The sequence below is a fragment of the Acanthochromis polyacanthus genome, chromosome 6 (assembly GCF_021347895.1).
Source record: "Acanthochromis polyacanthus isolate Apoly-LR-REF ecotype Palm Island chromosome 6, KAUST_Apoly_ChrSc, whole genome shotgun sequence".
Taxonomy (NCBI): domain Eukaryota; kingdom Metazoa; phylum Chordata; class Actinopteri; family Pomacentridae; genus Acanthochromis; species Acanthochromis polyacanthus.
In genome coordinates, this window is record NC_067118.1 from 14,676,670 (window position 1) to 14,695,639 (window position 18,970).

The 18,970-nt window shown below is 40.0% G+C and overlaps 1 protein-coding gene across 2 annotated transcripts; it reads right to left on the minus strand.

The window, feature by feature from the left end:
• Window positions 1-4,369: 4,369 nt before the first annotated feature.
• Window positions 4,370-9,776, minus strand: pex10 (peroxisomal biogenesis factor 10). 2 transcript variants are annotated; one of them, XM_022209650.2, is made up of 6 exons: window positions 9,366-9,776; window positions 8,297-8,377; window positions 7,790-8,202; window positions 5,699-5,865; window positions 5,109-5,244; window positions 4,370-4,771 (listed from the first exon to the last, which is right to left on the minus strand). In XM_022209650.2, exons 1-6 carry the CDS (start codon window positions 9,475-9,477, stop codon window positions 4,703-4,705), a joined length of 978 nt encoding a protein of 325 aa, XP_022065342.1. In that variant the 5' UTR covers window positions 9,478-9,776; the 3' UTR covers window positions 4,370-4,702. The 2 variants fall into 2 exon arrangements, with proteins under 2 accessions (XP_022065342.1, XP_022065343.1); XM_022209651.2 differs by having other exon boundaries at window positions 8,033-8,202; window positions 9,366-9,775.
• Window positions 9,777-18,970: the final 9,194 nt, after the last annotated feature.

Genomic DNA, 18,970 nt, shown 5'->3' on the forward strand with positions numbered 1-18,970 from the left:
ATTTAATGAGGAGTTTAGTTTATTTTTCAACTCCAGCTGACTAGAGTAAAGTTTTATTGCCGAGATGCAGACTGTGAGGACCTAGCTTTAGGCATCTTGAACTCAAAATTCTGATAATTCACTTTGTATTACATTGTATTAGGTCAGGTAATTGTTAGAATTTTACACTGATGTCAATTTTTTCTCCTGAAATTTAGATATTTCACCATTTAACAGATTATTTGTTTTTTTGCAAAGTAGGGCACTTTTGTTTTCAATGCTGTCAGGACTGAGTTCATATGTTAAGAATTATGTTATTCCTTAAATAGCAAAAGTGCATGTTACCCCCTGAGGTACCTCCATCAAACTCATTACTTAAGAGAAAAAGCATAAACAATTTAACATGAAGGACCCTGATTTAAACATTTTATATCTTGAAGGAACATTCATTTTCAGTGTGAAATACAGTGGAGCTGATGCCAGTTTATGGACAACAAATTAATTTTCCAGTTTATCAGATAGTCCTGCAAGTGTCCATCTATGGATTGAGAAAGAGCAGACAATACCACTGAGCAAAGAAAAAAAAATGAAGCGTGAACAGCAAGAAGTGCGGCTGAAAGAAATTGCAGTGTTACCTGGACACATACACTGTTCACACAGTTTTATGCCGTTACACCACTTTTAAACCCCATGATGAAGTATCACGTGACATAAATTCTCTTGTACCAGTATACAACAGGCTGTCCCTAAAGTCTGGACACATAGGAAATCTCATTAACTCAATTTTTTTTTTTTGCCTCCATAGATTAAATATAGCTATTAAATATATATACAGTGCCTATCATAAGTATTCACCCCCTTTGATGTTTTACCCTTTTATTGCTTTCATAAATCAGTCATGGTCAATAAAATTTAGCTTTTTTAACAAAACAATTTATTGGAAAAACCTCTCTAATCAAAGTGAAAACAGATTTCTATAAAGTAATGTTTATGAAAGAAAATTATATTTAAAAAAAATAATTGTTTGCATAATTATTCACCCCCTTTTTAATTTAATGGTCTAATTCAATAGAGGTCCATCAAATTGTTGCCAATAGTCTCACAATTAGTGAAATGAAGATCACCTGAGTGGTGTGGGTGTGTTTCAAGTGATTGAGTTGTAAAACACCTGTGTCTGAAGGGTCCAGAGAGTGGTTGATCAGTATTCCTGGCTACCATTACACCATGAAGACAGAAGAACACTCTAAGCAACTCAGGGACAGGGTTATTGAGAAGTACAATTCAGGTGATGGTTACAAAAAAATTTCCAAGGCACTGAACATCCCCCGGAGTTCAGTGAAATCAATTATCAAGAAATGGAAGGAATCTGCCTAGATCAGGCCGCCCTCGTAAACTGAGTGACCGTGCAAGTAGGAGACTAGTGAGAGAAGCCACCAAGACCACTACAACTACTCTGAAGGAGTTACAAGCTTCAGCTACTGAGATGGGAGAGACTGTGCATGTAGCAACTGCTGCCCAGGTTCTTCACCGGTCAAAGCTTTATGGGAGAGTGGCAATGAGAAAGCCACTGTTGAAGAAAAGTCATATTAGATCTCGACTAGAGTTTGCCAAAAAGCACGTGGAAGACTCCATGGTCAAGTGGAAGAAGATTCTTTGGTCTGATGAGACCAAAGTTGAGCTTTTTGGCCATCAGACAAGATGTCGTGTTTGGCAGAAACCAAACACTGCACATCACCAAAAACACACCATCCCCACTGTGAAGCATGGTGGTGGCAGCATCATGCTGTGGGGATGTTTCTCAGCAACTGGACCTGGAAGGCTTGTAAAGATAGAGGGCAGAATGAATGCTGCAAAATACACTGAAATCCTGGGGGACAATCTTTTTCAGTCTGCAAGAGAACTACGTCTTGGGAGAAGATTTATTTTCCAGCAAGACAATGATCCAAAACATACTGCAAAAGCTACACAGGATTGGTTAAAAAAGAACCAGGTAAATGTTCTGGAGTGGCCGAGTCAAAGCCCAGACCTCAATCCTATAGAGAATTTGTGGCTGGACTTGAAAAGGGCTGTTCATGCCCGATACCCGCGTAACCTGACAGAGCTTGAGCAGTTTTGCAAAGAATGGAGCAAAATTGCAGTGGGCAGATGTGCAAGGCTGATTGAGACCTATCCACACCGACTCACTGCTGTGATCGCAGCCAAAGGTGCATCTACTAAATACTGACTTGAAGGGGGTGAATAATTATGCAAAGAATTATTTTCATTTATATAATTTTCTTTCATTAACATTACTTTATAGAAATCCGTTTTCACTTTGACATTAAAGAGTTTTTTCCAATAATTTTTTGTTAGAAAAGCTAAATTTTATTGACCATGATTGATTTATGAAAGCAATAAAAGGGTAAAACATCAAGGGGTGAATACTTATGATAGGCACTGTATACACACACATATATATATACATACATACACTGCTCAAAATTTTTTTAGGAACACTTTTTAATCCAAATATTGCATCAAATCAGTGAAACATGTGGGATACTGATCTGGTCAAGTAAGTAACTGAGGGGCTTTTTAGTCAGTTTCAGCTGCTTTGGTGTTCATAAAATTAACAACAGATGCACTAGAGGGGTAACAATGAGACAACCCCTAAAACAGGAATGAGTTTACAGGTGAAGGCCACTGACATTTTTTCCTTCCTAATCTTTTCTGACTGTTTTTCACTTGTTTTGCATTTGGCTAGGGTCAGTGTCACTTCTGGTAGCATGAGGCAATACCTGGGCCCTACAGAGGTTGCACAGACAGTCCAACTCCTCCGGGATGGCACATCCATGCGTTCCATTGCCAGAAGGTTTGCTGTGTCTCCCAGCACATTCTCAAGCACATGGAGGAGATTCCAGGAGACAGGCAGTTAGTCTGGGAGAGCTTGACAGGGCTGTCGAAGGTCCTCAACCAATCAGCAGGACAGGCATCTGCGCCTTTGTGCATGGAGGAACAGGATGAGCACTGCTCGGCTGGCATTTGCCATAGAACACAGGAATTTGCAAGTCCACCACTGGTGCCCTGTGCTTTTCACAGATGAGAGCAGGTTCACCCTGAACGCATGTGACAGACATGAAAGGGTCTGGAGAAGCCGTGGAGAACGTTATGCTGCCTGTAACATTGTTCAGCATGACCGGTTTGGTGGTGAGTCAGTGATGGTGTGGGAAGGCATATCCATGGAGGGACGCACAGACCTCTACAGGCTGGACAATGGCATTTTTACTGCCTTTAGGTATCAGGATGAAATCCTTTGACCCATTGTCAGACCCATTGGTGCAGTGGTCCTGGATTCCTTCTGGTGCACGACAATGCCCAGTCTTATGTGGTAAGAGAACTCATGCAGTTCCTGGAGGATGAAGGAACTGATACCATTAGCTGGCCCCCACGCTCACCTGACCTGAATCCAATAGAACACCTTGGAACGTTTTGTTCCATCCGACACCATCAGGTTGCTCCTCAGACTGTCCAGGAGCTCAGTGATGCCCTGGTCCAGTTCTGGGAGGAGATACCCCAGGACACCATCCATCGTCTCATTCAGAGTTTGTCCCGGCATCGTCAGTCATGCATACAAGCACATGGAGGCCATACAAACTACTGAATACCATTTTGAGTTGCTGCCAAGGAATTTCAGCAAGATGAAGTAGTCTGCCACATCAGTTTTTCACTTTGATTTTGGAATGTCTTGAATTTAGCCCTCCTGGGGGGTTGATAATTTTCATTCTCATCAAACAATGTGGCATCTTTTCATTCCTAACACATTATCCAGTCCATATCAATGCTAATATCCGGTTTGTTTTTCCCTATATTGAAATATGTGTTTTCAAAGTGTTCCTTTAATTTTTTTGAGCAGTGTATATACACAGAATAAAATGTTGTCTTGAAACTTCTTGAAAATATGTTTTTGCCTATTTCCTATGTGTCCAGGCTTTAAGGACACCATATATTTATGTAGTTGCTGCCCTCTGCTTTGTAAAGTAGGACGCATACCTGATGGCTAACAATTCCTTAGCTCATGAATTACCTTTTGACCCCAGCGTGCAGGCGTCTTGGCATTACAAGACACAGCAGGACAACAAACATGTTGCATGAAGATGATTATAAAGAGGTGTACAAAGGTGGAGACCGGTCCTGTGAAGGTCTGTGGATGTCCAAATGGAATTGATCAGCTGTTCTCAGCGAGCTGCTCTAATGTCCTTCACATGGAGACACTCCAATCTACTTTAAATTGACTTGCTTAATGATATTTAACCATACAACAGAATCAGATCATGGAGTTTCTGACCAAAAGCAACAGAAATATGCAAGTGTTTAAAATGAAGTATTTAAACAAGATAAAACACTGAGCAGATAAATGTCTGAACGTGTCCCCAATTTTATTAGCATTATTAGCAACTTTCTATGAAATTCTTAACATTCCTCATATGTTCAATAATGTTTACATGATTCGACTGATACAATCCAAAATTTAGTTCTTAACCAATAACTTCTCTTAATGAGAGGCAATTAATAAAAAAAAAAAGACAAACGTTGGGTTTACACCTGAAGAAGCTACAGTATGTTGGCATGAGTTCAGTGTGATGGCTGGAAACAGTTTTGTTCCTCAGGAGCAAATATTAAGCTGCATGACAATCCAGCAGCAAAGCAATGTATATCTGTATGTGTAGTATCAGGCTCTGGCACCCTAGCTGTAGTTCATCAGGTACACCAGTCTGTGAGGCTGGAACTTCTCACGACACAGGGGGCACTCTGGCTGTTGTGATGACACACAAACACATTTTGCAATTATACATTAGCATGCACAGGGTCAAGTACAGAGAATAACTGCACTCTGGATCACTGCAGCTTCCAAAATGCATATTCTAACCACTGATGTTGCCACATAAAGGCTCTGCAGGATCCAAACATTTAGTGGAAATAATAGTTTGGGGAACAATGCACTACATATCCTTTTCTCTTCAGCACAATTCCAAATTTACACATAAGTCCAACGCTACTTCAGTTTCAGCGATGCTTAAGTTGACTCTGAGCGTTGAAATTAATCAACAAAATTCTAACGTAACCTGTGGTAGTGGTGATATAAGTCTAACCTTAGTGTTGCACCACTCCGTGATGCATTCCCAGCAGAAGAGGTGTCCACATGGGGTGGAGGTGGTGTGTCTCCTGTCCTCCAGGCAGAGGATGCAGCGTGCAGCTCTGGGGCTGGAGCTCTGTGTGTGCTGAGGACTAGAAACAGATACAGGTCAGAGGGTTCAGTACAGAGGCAGGTATGATGCAGGTCCTTTACAACAATGCCTGGTTTATGGGACAGATCAGTGATGAAGGGAAAACATCAAGCACTAGCCACATCCCGATATTCTTTTGGGTTCACCTACCAATTTCTGGCTAAACAAGAGAAACAATCTGAATTTTAGTAAACTGTTGGCTGTCTGATCTGTTCAAGTGCAGGGAAAAATGTCTCAACAGGTTTTCTGACATGCTTCAAAAGGTGATGAATTGTAATGACTTTGATGACCTTTAAAAATACTGACAACATTTTTCACTACATTAACTTTGGAATTAGAATCAGTGGTTTTAACCTAAAATTCTGTATTGACATGAAGAAATGTGGAGATAGGGTCCATATGGACAGTCTATATATCTCCACAGCTGTGTTCATTGGTATGATCTGGCCCTGTACCTGAGGTTCCTGTAGAGCTTCCATTCCTGGCGGGCTCTCTGCCTCTGCTTGAAGTTGTTGAGCTGCAGGCACCCAGTAATGAACAGCTGGAGGATGGACACGGCCCCCAGCAGCCTGTAGCTGCTCCTAATGGTGGTGTCATCACCGCTCAGGCCCATCACACGCAGCTACACACACACACACGAACAGTTTGAGAAGTGTATATTGGACACAAACACTGGATTCTAATCCAACAGTCCAGCAGTAAATCCGCCCTTCATGATGATCAGTTTATGTGGAAACTGTTTGAGACAGGTGTAGATTCAACAGTATGCCCATTTACCTAATATTTGCACCTTCATTAATATGAATGTAACAGAAAACCAGCAATATGGGCAGAAACTCTCTCCAGAACAGAGTCACGCATTACTGTTTACTCCACACTGTCACCTGCCTGCCAACCAATTAACTACCTTCTAACAGCGGTTATGAAACAGAGCTCCAGACTGTGACCAAAATGGTTGCATATGCAGCACTTTTTTGAGCGTGTGAGTCTAAATTTAGGTCCAGAACCCTGAAATTAGTTACAAAATTCTGAACCGCAGACAATAATAAACAGGATATATTGAGCTGAAACATGGTAATGAGTAGTGTGATGTGAATAAACTGACAGCTTATAGAGCTTTTTGGAAAATCTGTATCAAGCTGATGAGAATGAAACTGTCACATATGTTACATATGCTGTGTACATGCTGTGCTGATTGATTTGTGAGCATCTTTCTGAGGATTGTAAAGCCTATTATCATTAAAGGTCACTTCAATTTGATATATTTGCATTTTCCCAGAAAACATCCTCAGTTGTGAACTTACATTGCGGCCAACTGTGCCACAGAAAAGTCAAACTAACCCTTTTAACCTTTCCTAGAGCAAATTCACAGCTACATGCTGTACAAATTATCTGTGTAAACTGATATAAGCAAGAATCCCTCCCTCCTAATGGCCATATGTCGTTTTATAAATACAACCTGACATTATGAACCTTTCCTCAAATGCTAATGCACCATTATTTTTTATTTCATGATCTTCAACAGCAATCATTTTTTGCAGTCTTTTCAGACCTTTGCTGACATTTTGTAGAATCTAGTATTTGTGCAGTGTTTCCCATGACACTGGGTACCACACAACCCCAAAGCAAAAAATATTTCAAGCCTGAAGCTAAACAGCAGGAAAGCTGTTTTGCTCATCAAACACTGCTACTATTTGTAACTTCAAAATTAGCAATAGTGATTAAGGCCAAATTTGAACTTTTTCTCTTTACTGCACATATTTCCAAAACCACTCTGTCTGATCCAAATGCTGATTGGCAGAAGGTGTTGACATTTGCGAGGAGACAGCAGGTAAGGACTGCCGCTGGTGAGTCTTCAATGTAGACACAGTTTGTGCATCAACACTGCCAAGTGAATGATGCCCCACCATTCCTCTCTCAGCTGAGCCTTGCTGTGCCTCCCCGGCAGTCATTCGAGGGGGTTTGCATCATCTTTTTAATGTCCGATATGCTAATTCTCTTGCTCCTACAGATCTTGTCTCAAATTCCCCTTTACTATCTTTTTTAGACAGTGGAAATTTCAAGCTAAAGGTACTTGATTACTATTCTTATTATTTTGATTATATAAGCTTCTCTGCTTTATAGTTAGTTACATTTCAGATCTCAGGGTAGAAGAAGCCATGGTTGTTTAGTGTTATGAGATGTGAAGACTTAGAGAATTTATCAGCTCCAGAAATGTCATCACTTGACAATTGCTAAACTTGACCAGCCCAACAATCCTTCTGCGTCAATTAAGTCTATTAAAGTTCAAATCTCTACTAGTGGTAAAGGGCTGCCCCATCTTTTCCAAATGCTACCATTACTCTTTATTATTTTCTTTTCCTTTTTTTCAGTTCATGAAATTAAAAATAACAGTGCATTACCTTAAGAAGAAGGGTTTGTACTATTTCATTTCACTTCGTAAAATAAGCAAAATGTCATTTCTCAAGCTTGCACAATTTCTTGCACACAATTGTAATTATAAATAATGTTTCTCTGTTCTGTCTAATACATATGAAATCACCTACATAGCTGATACCTGCCGCCCTCTTGGACAGGTGATAAAAAGAGCCGCTGATGTAAAACAGAGCCACGTGGAGTCTATGCAGGAGGGTCAGACCCTGCTGAATCACAAACACAGCTGGCAGACATGTTCTTTTCTGGGGCTCCGACAACAGCCCCACCGCCCTCTGCACCCATTCCCTCAGCCAGGACTCCAGGCTCCACAACCCAGACACTGCCTGTCGCCGACGGACACTGCGGTGACTCGCCTGCCCTGCTTCCAGCTCGTTCTCCAGGCACACCAGGAGCTTGTCCAGGAGATAAGGAAAGAAGGCATGGCAGAGAACGAAGAGGCCACGTCTGACCTGAGAAGGGATTTGACGTTTAGTGGGATCCACCTGGATTATGCCAACGTACTCCTCACCCAGAGTTTGATAACCTGGAGAGAAGAAAGTAGCACAAAACAATCTCTAATAATAGGATATCATGTTACATTAGGCAATTGAGATTTTCACTGTTTGCACTGTAACTACCAGAGAATGTTGTTAGCCCATAGTATGCAAGATCTGACAGCAGCTCTATCTCTTTCCTCCAGTCCAGCCATCTTTTGGACCCTACAGAGAGACAGAGAGGAGATAAAACCAGCATGGAACTTCATACACAAATGGCAGATATTTCATGCCTGAACAGTTGCTTAATAAGCTTCTATTTGGATGACAACTAACTCATCTATTGCTTGAAATGTAACACATACCAGATGTTAAATTGGTGGGGGGCTAAAAAATGTCCTCCCAAATAAAGTGTCCGTTCTTCAACGGTCCATGCCAGGAAAATCAATGGCTCCTTAAGTTAGTTTTAGAGGGAACCTCAGCGTGTGCCCCTCGGGTATTAGCATACACTAGAAGAGTGAATGCTAATACCTGTTGGTTTGTCTAAAAAAAACCCAAAGGTCATTTAAAACACTTAGTGCTGGCCTGAATGTACCTCGAGAATCCTCAAAGGCTCATCTAACTATCTCAATGAAAAAAATTCCATTCTCACAATGATAAAGAAAGCTTTGTATGTTTTTTGTTGTTTTTTTTTTTTTTTGGGGGGGGGGGTTGCCTTTATTATATGGGACAGTGGAGAGAGAGACAGGAAATGTGGATTAGAAGAGTGGGGGAATGACATGCCACTGATACTGTTGCTGTATCAGTCTGTGCACATCAGATAACTTCTAACATGACCTGTGAAATAAGGAACTAAAGAATAATAATATCTGATTTATATTAAAAAAAAAAAACCCTCATATTGGCATAGTTTCAGTCAGTGTGTACACATTAGTGCAGCAGCAAAGCTGAATTCTTCAAATCAGGACTTCTGATTGTGGTTTGCAACCCAAAAAATGTCCAGTGGTCCCATCTGACCAACTCAGAATCAGAATATCTTTATTGTCATTGTATGAGAACAACAAAATTGAAAGTGCAGTTCTTTCAGTGCATAACTATTTTTTTCTTTTTTAAAAACACGTTACTTGATGAAAAAGTTAAAAAGTGAATTAAACTTCCCCAATGTGACACTAAATTATAAATATAATAAATATGATACTGAAATGTAACTTACCAGCAAGGGTTTGAAAAGAGTCGTTGGCCTGGTTTCTTAAGATGATTCGGTAATATTCGTCCTTTTGACTGGACCGAATCAGCTGGGCCTGGTTGGCAGGAGCAACAGGCATTATAAACTAGCAAGGACTACAGCTATTTACACTTCATGGTCACATATTATCACTATTATTGTTCACTGGATGAAGGTTCTAAAGCAGCTCTCTGCCCCGACACACAGCACCTCCAGTCCTGCAGCCTACATTTCGGTAATGCTCTCTGCAGGGAACATTCACCGTGTTACTGGGCAAAAAAGTCACAATAAACAGCAGACTGACAGCAGACTTAGCTAACTACTGTAGAATTTCCTTCAGCCCCATAGACGTATATGCTTCCGCCCCTCAGTCCGCGCAGCCGCAGTGAATAGCGCGGACCTTCCGGATAATCCCGGAAACACAAGCTGCTCTCCAAGCGGACAACGTCACAAGTCATTAGCGCCACGTAGCGGCAGGAAACAGCATTTTTACAAGTTTCACAAATGTCAGTTTCCTGTAAGTAAAAACCTTTCATCTCCTAATCTTTGTTTGAACACATTAATACACATTCAAATGTGTACCTTCTGCTTCAGAACAGTATGGTGTGTTTTACTGTGATGTGATTGATCATCATTTACCACTGTGACAACTCTGATTCCTCACACTTCTCTGACACTTTTTGTTCCTTATTGGCCGTTGTTTAAGTTTAAACTGATATGTCTGTTCACTGCAGGCTGTAAAGTTTATTTAGTCACATGTTTTTTTATACTGCTTGGTTCCCCTAATTAACTAAGAAATCTTTTTTTTATTCTTATTGAATGTATAATTCAGTTGTACAGTATTATTTGTGTACATCTTTACCTATATTTTCATAATCCTCATAAGTGTTGTGACTGGTCTCCAGTTGTGTGAAATTCTTTTGCTTATTGTCTTTACTGGTTTTATGCACAATTTCCACTACACTACTACATATTTGTTATTTTTCTGATGTTTGTGACTTCTGTACTTTTGTGCATTTTCATTACATATTTTATTGTGTACCTTTTATTTGGGTGTATTAATCTGTCAGCGCCAGGGGTCATGAGAAACAACACTGAAGCTGTGCTTGAACTTGAAAAGTGCAACTAGTAATGTCTGAAGACAGAAAAAGAGAACTAAAGACTGAAAGGTCTGATGTCACACACAGTGACTTGAAACCTATTGAGCTGTCAGATACTAATGGTGCATTTCAAGTATGGAGAATCAAAAGAGAAAACACTGTATCCACCAATAATATGTCTCTGCATCAGCTCTCATTTGAACTGGGTTTGCATAATGAACCTATCTGTAAACATTTAGAAATGTTTTTTAAGTGAACACACATTAAAAATTAAACACATTAAATCATCAGATGCTGTGTTCCATCTTTTGAAGGCTGTAGCCCCTGAACATAGAGACAGTTAGAGCCTGCTGAAAAGGCTCTTGCTGTTCTTCTGTTCACTAGGCTAGGCTCTTTAAATCTACTTCCTGATGTTACATTTTTTCTCCATTATTGTATAAGATTTAACATTATTTTATTTTAGCATTATTTGGCTATCATTTATTATTTTACAGAAATATAAGGGTAGGGCTGCACAGTGAAGTAGTGGTTAGCACTTTCGACTTGCAGCAAGAAGATCCCCGGTTGAAATCCCGAGCTGGGCCTGGGATCTTTCTGCATGGAGTTTGCATGTTCTCCCTGTGCATGCGTGGGTTTTCTCCGGGTACTCCGGCTTCCTCCCACAGTCCAAAAATATGCAGAGGTTAATTGGTTACTCTAAAATTGCCCGTAGGTGTGGATGTGAGTGTGATTGTTTGTCTGTATATGTAGACCTGCGACAGACTGGTGACCTGTCCAGGGTGTCCCCTGCCTTCGCCCGAGTCAGCTGGGATAGGCTCCAGCACCCCTGCGACCCTAATGAGGATAAGGCGGTGTATAGAGAATGGATGGATGGATAAGGGTAAATTAGCTTCAGTTGTCTCATGATGTAGCCCAAATGAGCCACAAATGGCTATAAAATTTCCATATATTTTTCCCCCCAAAAGATTTCATGGAATAGTAACTTCTGTTGCCAGGCAGGGTGTCAAAATTTCCGATTTTTCTCATCTGTATATTAAGTGTTATTATTAAGTGATAGAGCTTTTCTGTTCAGCTCCTCCTTTTCAGCTGCCGGAAGACGATCTTCTACCTGTGTAAGTAGGTTAAGTACATTTACTCATTTATTCATTCAAAACTCTGGCAGCTCTGCTGGGATCTGCCCGGAAAGTTGCAGAACCAGTTTCTTTGTCTGCTCGCCGCTGCTCCCTGAGCCAGCTGGGTGTATATAACCTCTACAGAGAACATCTCATTGTGAGCCCATTACTACCCTGTTACTGCGGCTTTTCTCAGCACTTTCATCAATCGTTGTACAGTCAGCCTATGGTCAGCCCTACCATTCTACACACCAGGAAGTTGAACTATGCTCTCAGCGTGAGGGGAGGAGTTGTTTTTTTTTCATTTTCCCTCCTCCATTAAACTTGGCAGTTACTTGTAACTTGTTGCAGGTAGAAGGAGTGGGAAGCACTCTGGTGCTTGGACTTTGTACTAACAAGTACAAAAGAAAAGTCTGGGATTTCACAGGTAAGCGCCAAACCCGACTGACTGCATTCAATTTGTGTTCATCTCTCTGTAGGCTTTAGACATTTCACATCAAACTGTAGTTTTTGTTGGTTAAGCTAGTCTCAGATTTGGAAGATTGGTAGCAACACAGTGATTGCAGTTCCTGTACTTTGTGATCAACATGTTGAGGACATCTTCCTGAGTGTAACAAGAAAATGAAAAGCAAATTTCACCAATTCATGTGCAGGCATTTTGTAGCAGTCTTGTTTTAATGGATTTTAGATAAAAGTGTTTCCAGTCACCACGTTTGAGCTAGATGACAGAGCAGAGCAGATTTTAGAGGCTAATAACGGTAACCCAAGATACTGGTAACAGATAAACATCTCCATGCATACTTGTGAGTTGCCGCAATGAAATGAAATTCAGTGACAGCTTTCAGTGCGCAACTTTGACATGTATCTTTCTAGTAGTATTAGTAGAGTATCAGCTGAATAACCCCATGTCAATGTAAAAACAAATACTTAACAACACTTAACAATGTCAAATTCTGATATTTTATATTTTATTCCTAGTGTTTATATTCAATTTGTCTACTAACATGTAGTAGGAAAGTAAATCTGTTGACTGATAACTATATTATTCTAAACATATTGTACTTTTGTCATGAATACAAAACACTTAGTTTAATGTGGTCACATGTGAAAATTCAGTTTTTTATGTAAAACCTCATGTTGCTGTATGTGTGAAATGCTGTTAACTTACACGTGAAACAGTATTTAACATATGCTAGACACAGTTTTAAAATCTCAGCAGGTGAACAATAATTTCTTGACGCTGATGTGTTGCAAGCAGGAAAATGTGTAGTGTAAGGACCGCAGCGACTTTGACAAGGAACTAATTAGATAATCAGATGGTCAGAGTATTTGCAAAACAACAGGTCTTGTGGTGTGTTAACAATGTGCAGTGGTTAGTAGCTAGCCAAAGCAATCATATAAGGACAGACAGTGAACTGTTGACAATAGCTTGGATGCCAGAGGCTCACTGATATACTCGGGGATAAAGGCTGGCCTGTGTGATCTGATTCCACAGGGCCATTGTAGCAAAAATGGCTGAAAACTTCAAAGATAAGGTCTGTGATTCTAATCTAGTACATGTTCTGTCAAATTTGGTGCCCATCTCCTCACTGTTCCAGGCTGTCTGTTCTGTGTGCACTGAAAATATATGCAGTGTTCATATACTACACACCCTTAGCCTAGCCATGCTACACCCATGTTTCTGACGTCACAAGGGTCTAGGGAAGCTCGACAGGGAGGGAGGCGGGCTAAAAGGTTGTCTATCAAATCCCTCTGCAGCAATTGGGTAGGTATACAACCAATCAACGCAACGAATAGGCTGACGTGGTTCCGAGAGCACCGGCGGATTGTGGCTAAGTCCCATTAGCTTCCCAACCAGCGGAGCCAACTGGTATATTAAGGATTTGCGATATCCCGTTGGCATAAGTCCAAATACGTCTTTCTTCTCAATGAAACACTTAAGTGCCGTCCTTTGTTTATCTTTCAAGTTGAATTTTAGCTTCAAATCTTTAAGGGCTGTGGCCAAAGCCGAGTCGAAAGATAACGGTTTATTGTGCGCTGGTTGTTTCTGTCAGAATCGTCACGTCTCTGTCGTCACTTCGTTACGCCCGCCTTCTGACTCTACACTTCATGGTGATTCGTCCGGCCAGTTTTAGGAGAATCCTCCCTCGAGCCTTATGGAGGGTAACTAGACCCACCCTGGCAGAGAATTAAATTCGTTGCCGTGGGTTGTCTAGGCTAACACACCCTGGCTCTGTAAATGGGGAACAAAGTGGCTTTGACTGATCTACACAAGACTTATTCCAGTATAAACTGCTACATGTTAAATATATAAATATGCCCACAGACTGAACATCAACAATCATTTTATAGATTGATCTGCTACAATTCAAAGTTGTCAGAACATTGCGTATACCAACTAGATGTGTATGGGACTGAATAGTTACAGACTGGTCAGGGTGCCGATGCTGACCCCCTTAACACCACTGAAAGCGCCAATAATGGGTATAATGAGGATCAGAATGGGTTCATGGGGCAATGGAAGAAGGTGGCCTAGTCTGATGAATTGCTTTTTCCTTTTACATCATGTGGACAGCTGGGTGAATGTGCATCATTTAGTTGGGAAAGAGATGGCAACAGGATGCACTATGGTAAGAAGACTAGCCGAAAGAGGCAGCAATGTCCAGCTGAGAAACCCTGTGTCCTGATATTCATATGGATGTTCCTCTGACATGCAGCTCTACGCTCGGGCGTGCGCCCCACGCTCGTCCCGTCTGGGCTACCTGGTTGATCCTGCCAGTAGCATATGCTTGTCTCAGAGATTAAGCCATGCAAGTCTAAGTACACACGGCTGGTACAGTGAAACTGCGAACGGCTCATTAAATCAGTTATGATTTCACCAGTATTTCCTGATGACTTCTTTCCTCAGGATTATGTTTCCTTATGGTTTGGAAAACATAACAAAAAGTTTAAGAGGTCGCCTTGGACTTCAAATTTCCCTTATCTCATTCAACTCAAGCATATCTGGGATGTGCTGGGAAAACAAGTCTAATTCAAGGAGTCCACTTGCAACTTTCAGGACTTCTGTCAGAGGTGTTGTGGAGTCCAGATCTGGGCAAATCATAGCTGTTTTGGCGGTGCAAGTGAGACCTGTACAATATTAGACAGATGGTTTAGCTATTGTGGCTCTTGGGTGTATGTCTTATACAACATGCTAAATTCTGAGCATGAAATATTTATAAAATGTGTGAGTCAGAAGAAACAATTTTTCATATATGCAAAATCTGAGCTTGGTGTTGTCTGATACATGTGTCTGTATCACAATAACTTATCACAACAGCCGTAGTGTTTCAAATGTGATATTATATGCAAACTTAATCTTTTCAAGTAAGTCACATATGCTCATATCATGTGAATTTATTGGATGTAAAACAGCACAAGCCTGTGTGTGAATTTTTCACCTAAGACAACATTATTTCAACGGCTGACAGCTCTGTCGTAGCCATTATTTAGTCTTGTAAGAGACCAGCATTACTATTTTCTGTACAAAGTAACAATAGAGTATATAGGAGCTCTTGTAGACTGTATGTGGGTGGCAGATTGTTTGGAAAGGACATCCTTAGTCCACAGACAGATGTTCACAGACAACTCACACACTCACAGGGGAATGGGGGAAGCAGGGAAACCTGCTGTGGATAAGGAAAACAAGTTTTAATAATGACCTCAGACAACATCTGCTTCAGCTGTAGCATTACACACATGGCATATCTGGGACCCTTTCCTCAACACACGCACATTATTACACACCTTTTCCTCATGTAAACATGAAGAGTGTGCCAGGTTCTGATTCAAATGACTGCATTTTGAGTATTTGATCCTGTGAGGTTATCTCAAGCTGAGCTTTGGGAGTTTTCTGCAGTTCTTCATGGGATGGTTCATAGGGTTGTTGTGGGGTTTAACAGTTAAAGAAGATGATGATGAAGTTCTTGCAGAATTTTTTTTTCATGGAGGTGTGCAGAGTGCACAGAGTGCCGGGTAAGTTAGTCCCCAATACCCACACTCAACTGTTGTCCTATTTGTAAAAGAATTTGGTGTCGTGAGATTAAGGAAACCTCTGCTAAATCAGTGATCTTCACTATTTTTGTCAGTGAGAGCCACACTAGCAGGACAAAGTTAACAGAGAACCGCTTTTAATACAGCACACTTAGAGCCACTCAATTAAGTCACTCCATCATTAAGCATTTCTGCCTGCAAATTTGTCCAATTATTGTCCATAAATTTCCCATATTGTGCCTACTTAGTTGTTTCATGACATATTTTCTGTTGTAAAGATGCCATGTTTTGGAGCAACACATATTTGAAAGATTGGATAGAATTGAATTAAGTACTCCATGCTATTTTTACATTTTTGTTCATTTTAGGTCACTCGACTCGGAAAATCAGTGCTGACATATTTTTCAGTGTCTATGCTCAGCTGACAGAAAAGATGAACTAGACTCAACTTCTTCTGCAGCCTTGTAACCATCACAATGAATGATACAAGAAATGGCATTGTTTTTCTGGTTTTCATAAAAGAACTTTGCGGACTTGTTTACCAGTTATGTATTTTTGTTGTGCTGTTTGGGAAAATTGTTGCGAATTTCATATTCTGACTTTTTCAGGTAGATACAACTCTTTTGGCTTCTCTTCAGTTTATTCATTACACAATGAAAGACTTCGAAGAGAGACTGTGAAAGTTCAGTTATTCTTCCTCCTCCTCCACTCTCCTTATTGACAGCAAGCTTTTCATCCCACCTTCGAGTGAAGTCATTTAGATCAGTTAGAAACATTTTTGTCTTTTAAATGTAGTTGGAGTAAATTTGAAGTAAATTGAGATGTTGAATGTTACAACAGTGGTGGTAGAGTGCCAGTGCAGACCCGTGAAATCTCTATGTCAATGCTGATCAAGGGCATTTTTTTCCAGCTTATGTTCTGGCTTGACTCCTGATTTCCTCACTTGTAGTACCTGGGGGCAGGAAAGCCATACATCATACCATACAGTCAGTACTTGTAATCACAGTTAATATTATTTAGCCCTTGGCCTGACGTACATAGTCTGTCTGAGTGACTTGTTCTGTTCTCACATTCTCCACATAGACTGTATAAAGTCAGTGAGTAACTATTGTACCATATGACTTTTTATGACGCCATGAAGAAAAACAAACACGGAATTGTTTGGTGGTGATAGGACTGCACACACCATGTGAGTGTGTGCCACATAGTCAAAACATGCCCTGCCACAGATAAAACATCAGGATGGACAAGAAAGCTTGTCCGTTCTTAATAAACAATTCTAAAAGTCAATGACAGAGGAAATGGACAGCATCAGGACGGCGTGCGTAGCATTGGAGAGAGACTAAGCAGGGGGAACAGCTAGCCTGTCTTTGTTCGAATGAAAATAAAAAAGGATTCCATTGAACATTGGGGGAAATTATGTTCATTTAGTTGTGCTACATAAATAAAAAAATAATAATAATATGACTTGACTTGATCTAAAGTTTAAAATTAAAATCAATTTTTAAAAAATCTGTACACACAACAATCAAACAAAACAGTTTGTGGTTTCAGTTAAAATATGGAAACTCTTTGGTAAAGATGCTAACATTGTACTTTTCTGTACAACGTTTGCTGGTTATAAATGTGTATGCACAGATTAAACAAACTAGATAGGCTTTTGTGTAACACACATAAATGTGATTACCAGCCAGGTCAAATGGACAACTCCCAATTGGCTCTAGATCCTGAGGAGCCACAGAAGCGATCCATCTGTCTCCACTGCTTTTCAGTATTGTATTATCCACAAACCTGTTACATGATTTATAATTTTAGTTTGTATTATGCTGACAAGTAACATTTTTCTGTCATGTGCAACAAATTCCTAAATAAAGTTGTGCTTTATCAAATTTTCACAAGCTGAAATACGTTGAGTTTCGTTTCAGCACATCATGGTTGGATGACTTAATGAGAACTCTGAGGCACTTGGTGTCATGATAAGCTGTGCTTTTAAAATGGCAAGTCTGTTAGCATGTTGCCAGAACACTTTTTGGCATTTAATTATATGCTGTCTTGTTGTGACAAATGACTATTTGTTTATGGATTTAACAAACTTTACAGGAGTTTATAGATGCTTCTTAGAACTTTGAAGAAAGTCAGGCAAGGTGCTTCACCTCTAATTCCAGAGACACAGCTTCTACTCAGCCAGGCTAACCACATCCTGACTTCAACTGTGCTTTTAGAGTGTGTCTGTGTGGAATTTGAAAAGCTATATATGTTCAAAATATATTTTGATTGGAACTTTTTATGAAGTTGACCTGTCATTCTGCTGCTCACTGGCAAACTAACAAATGGTAGAATTTTTGTGTGTCTAAGCACTCTGTAGTGATACCGCCCAGCAGTTATCACATTAGCTTTAACACAGAGCACTAGAAATAGGAATTAACATGTCTGAAGTGTGTAATTACTCCCGCAGTACATCAAGATGAAAGTGACTGCAGGTTCCAACATAACAAAATGACATTCAGAAATGTAGAGATGATATGTTGTGTTCTTTGGATATGTCAGAGAGGCAATGTCATTAACCTCCTCCCTACAAAAAGCTAAACACACTCCTGTATCCTGGTGTCTAGGTACATTTGGAACACACTTGCTGACCTTTCAGAGTTTTCATATTTTCTCTTTGTTCTATCACATAATTTATTGCTTTTTGCTTTGTGCATCTGAGGGTGAGTTACTTTGACCTTTTCAGATACGTTGCCAATATGCTCACTGCTCTGAACCACCTGGTTGACTTGGAAATGAGCCATTAGATAACTTGTCTTTGACAGTCAAATATCTGTTGGTCTAAAGCTTTAGGTGTAAGGTAGAACTTTTTTTTTTTTAACCTTTTAGAACCAAGGTGGCTTTACTGTTAACTTTGATATTTTAATTGTGATACTACTTTTTTAATGAAAATATTAGTCTGACATATTTTTGTGTTTTTCAATTGTCCACAACTAGTCTACTAATCAAAAAAATGTGTACACTTTTTAAATTTTGGTTGCATTTCTGTTAAGCATCTTTCCTAATTTTTACATTTTCTACATATTCTGAGGCTACAGCTACAGATATTATCTTAGCACAATTGCCCTTTAAAAGGATGTGGATGTGCTGGTCTTCCATAGTTAATGCTAACATTACTGGCAGAAGCACACTCAAATGTGAAATATTGCTTTGTAGTAACAGGTCAAGAAACTAAAATTCAAATTAAAACATACCTTTAGGCAACATTTTTTTCTCATAAAACTCACTAATGAACTGTAAGTCAAATACTACACTTTGCACTTGCACATTAAAATTTCCAGGTTCCATGTTAAATGTGCTCTAT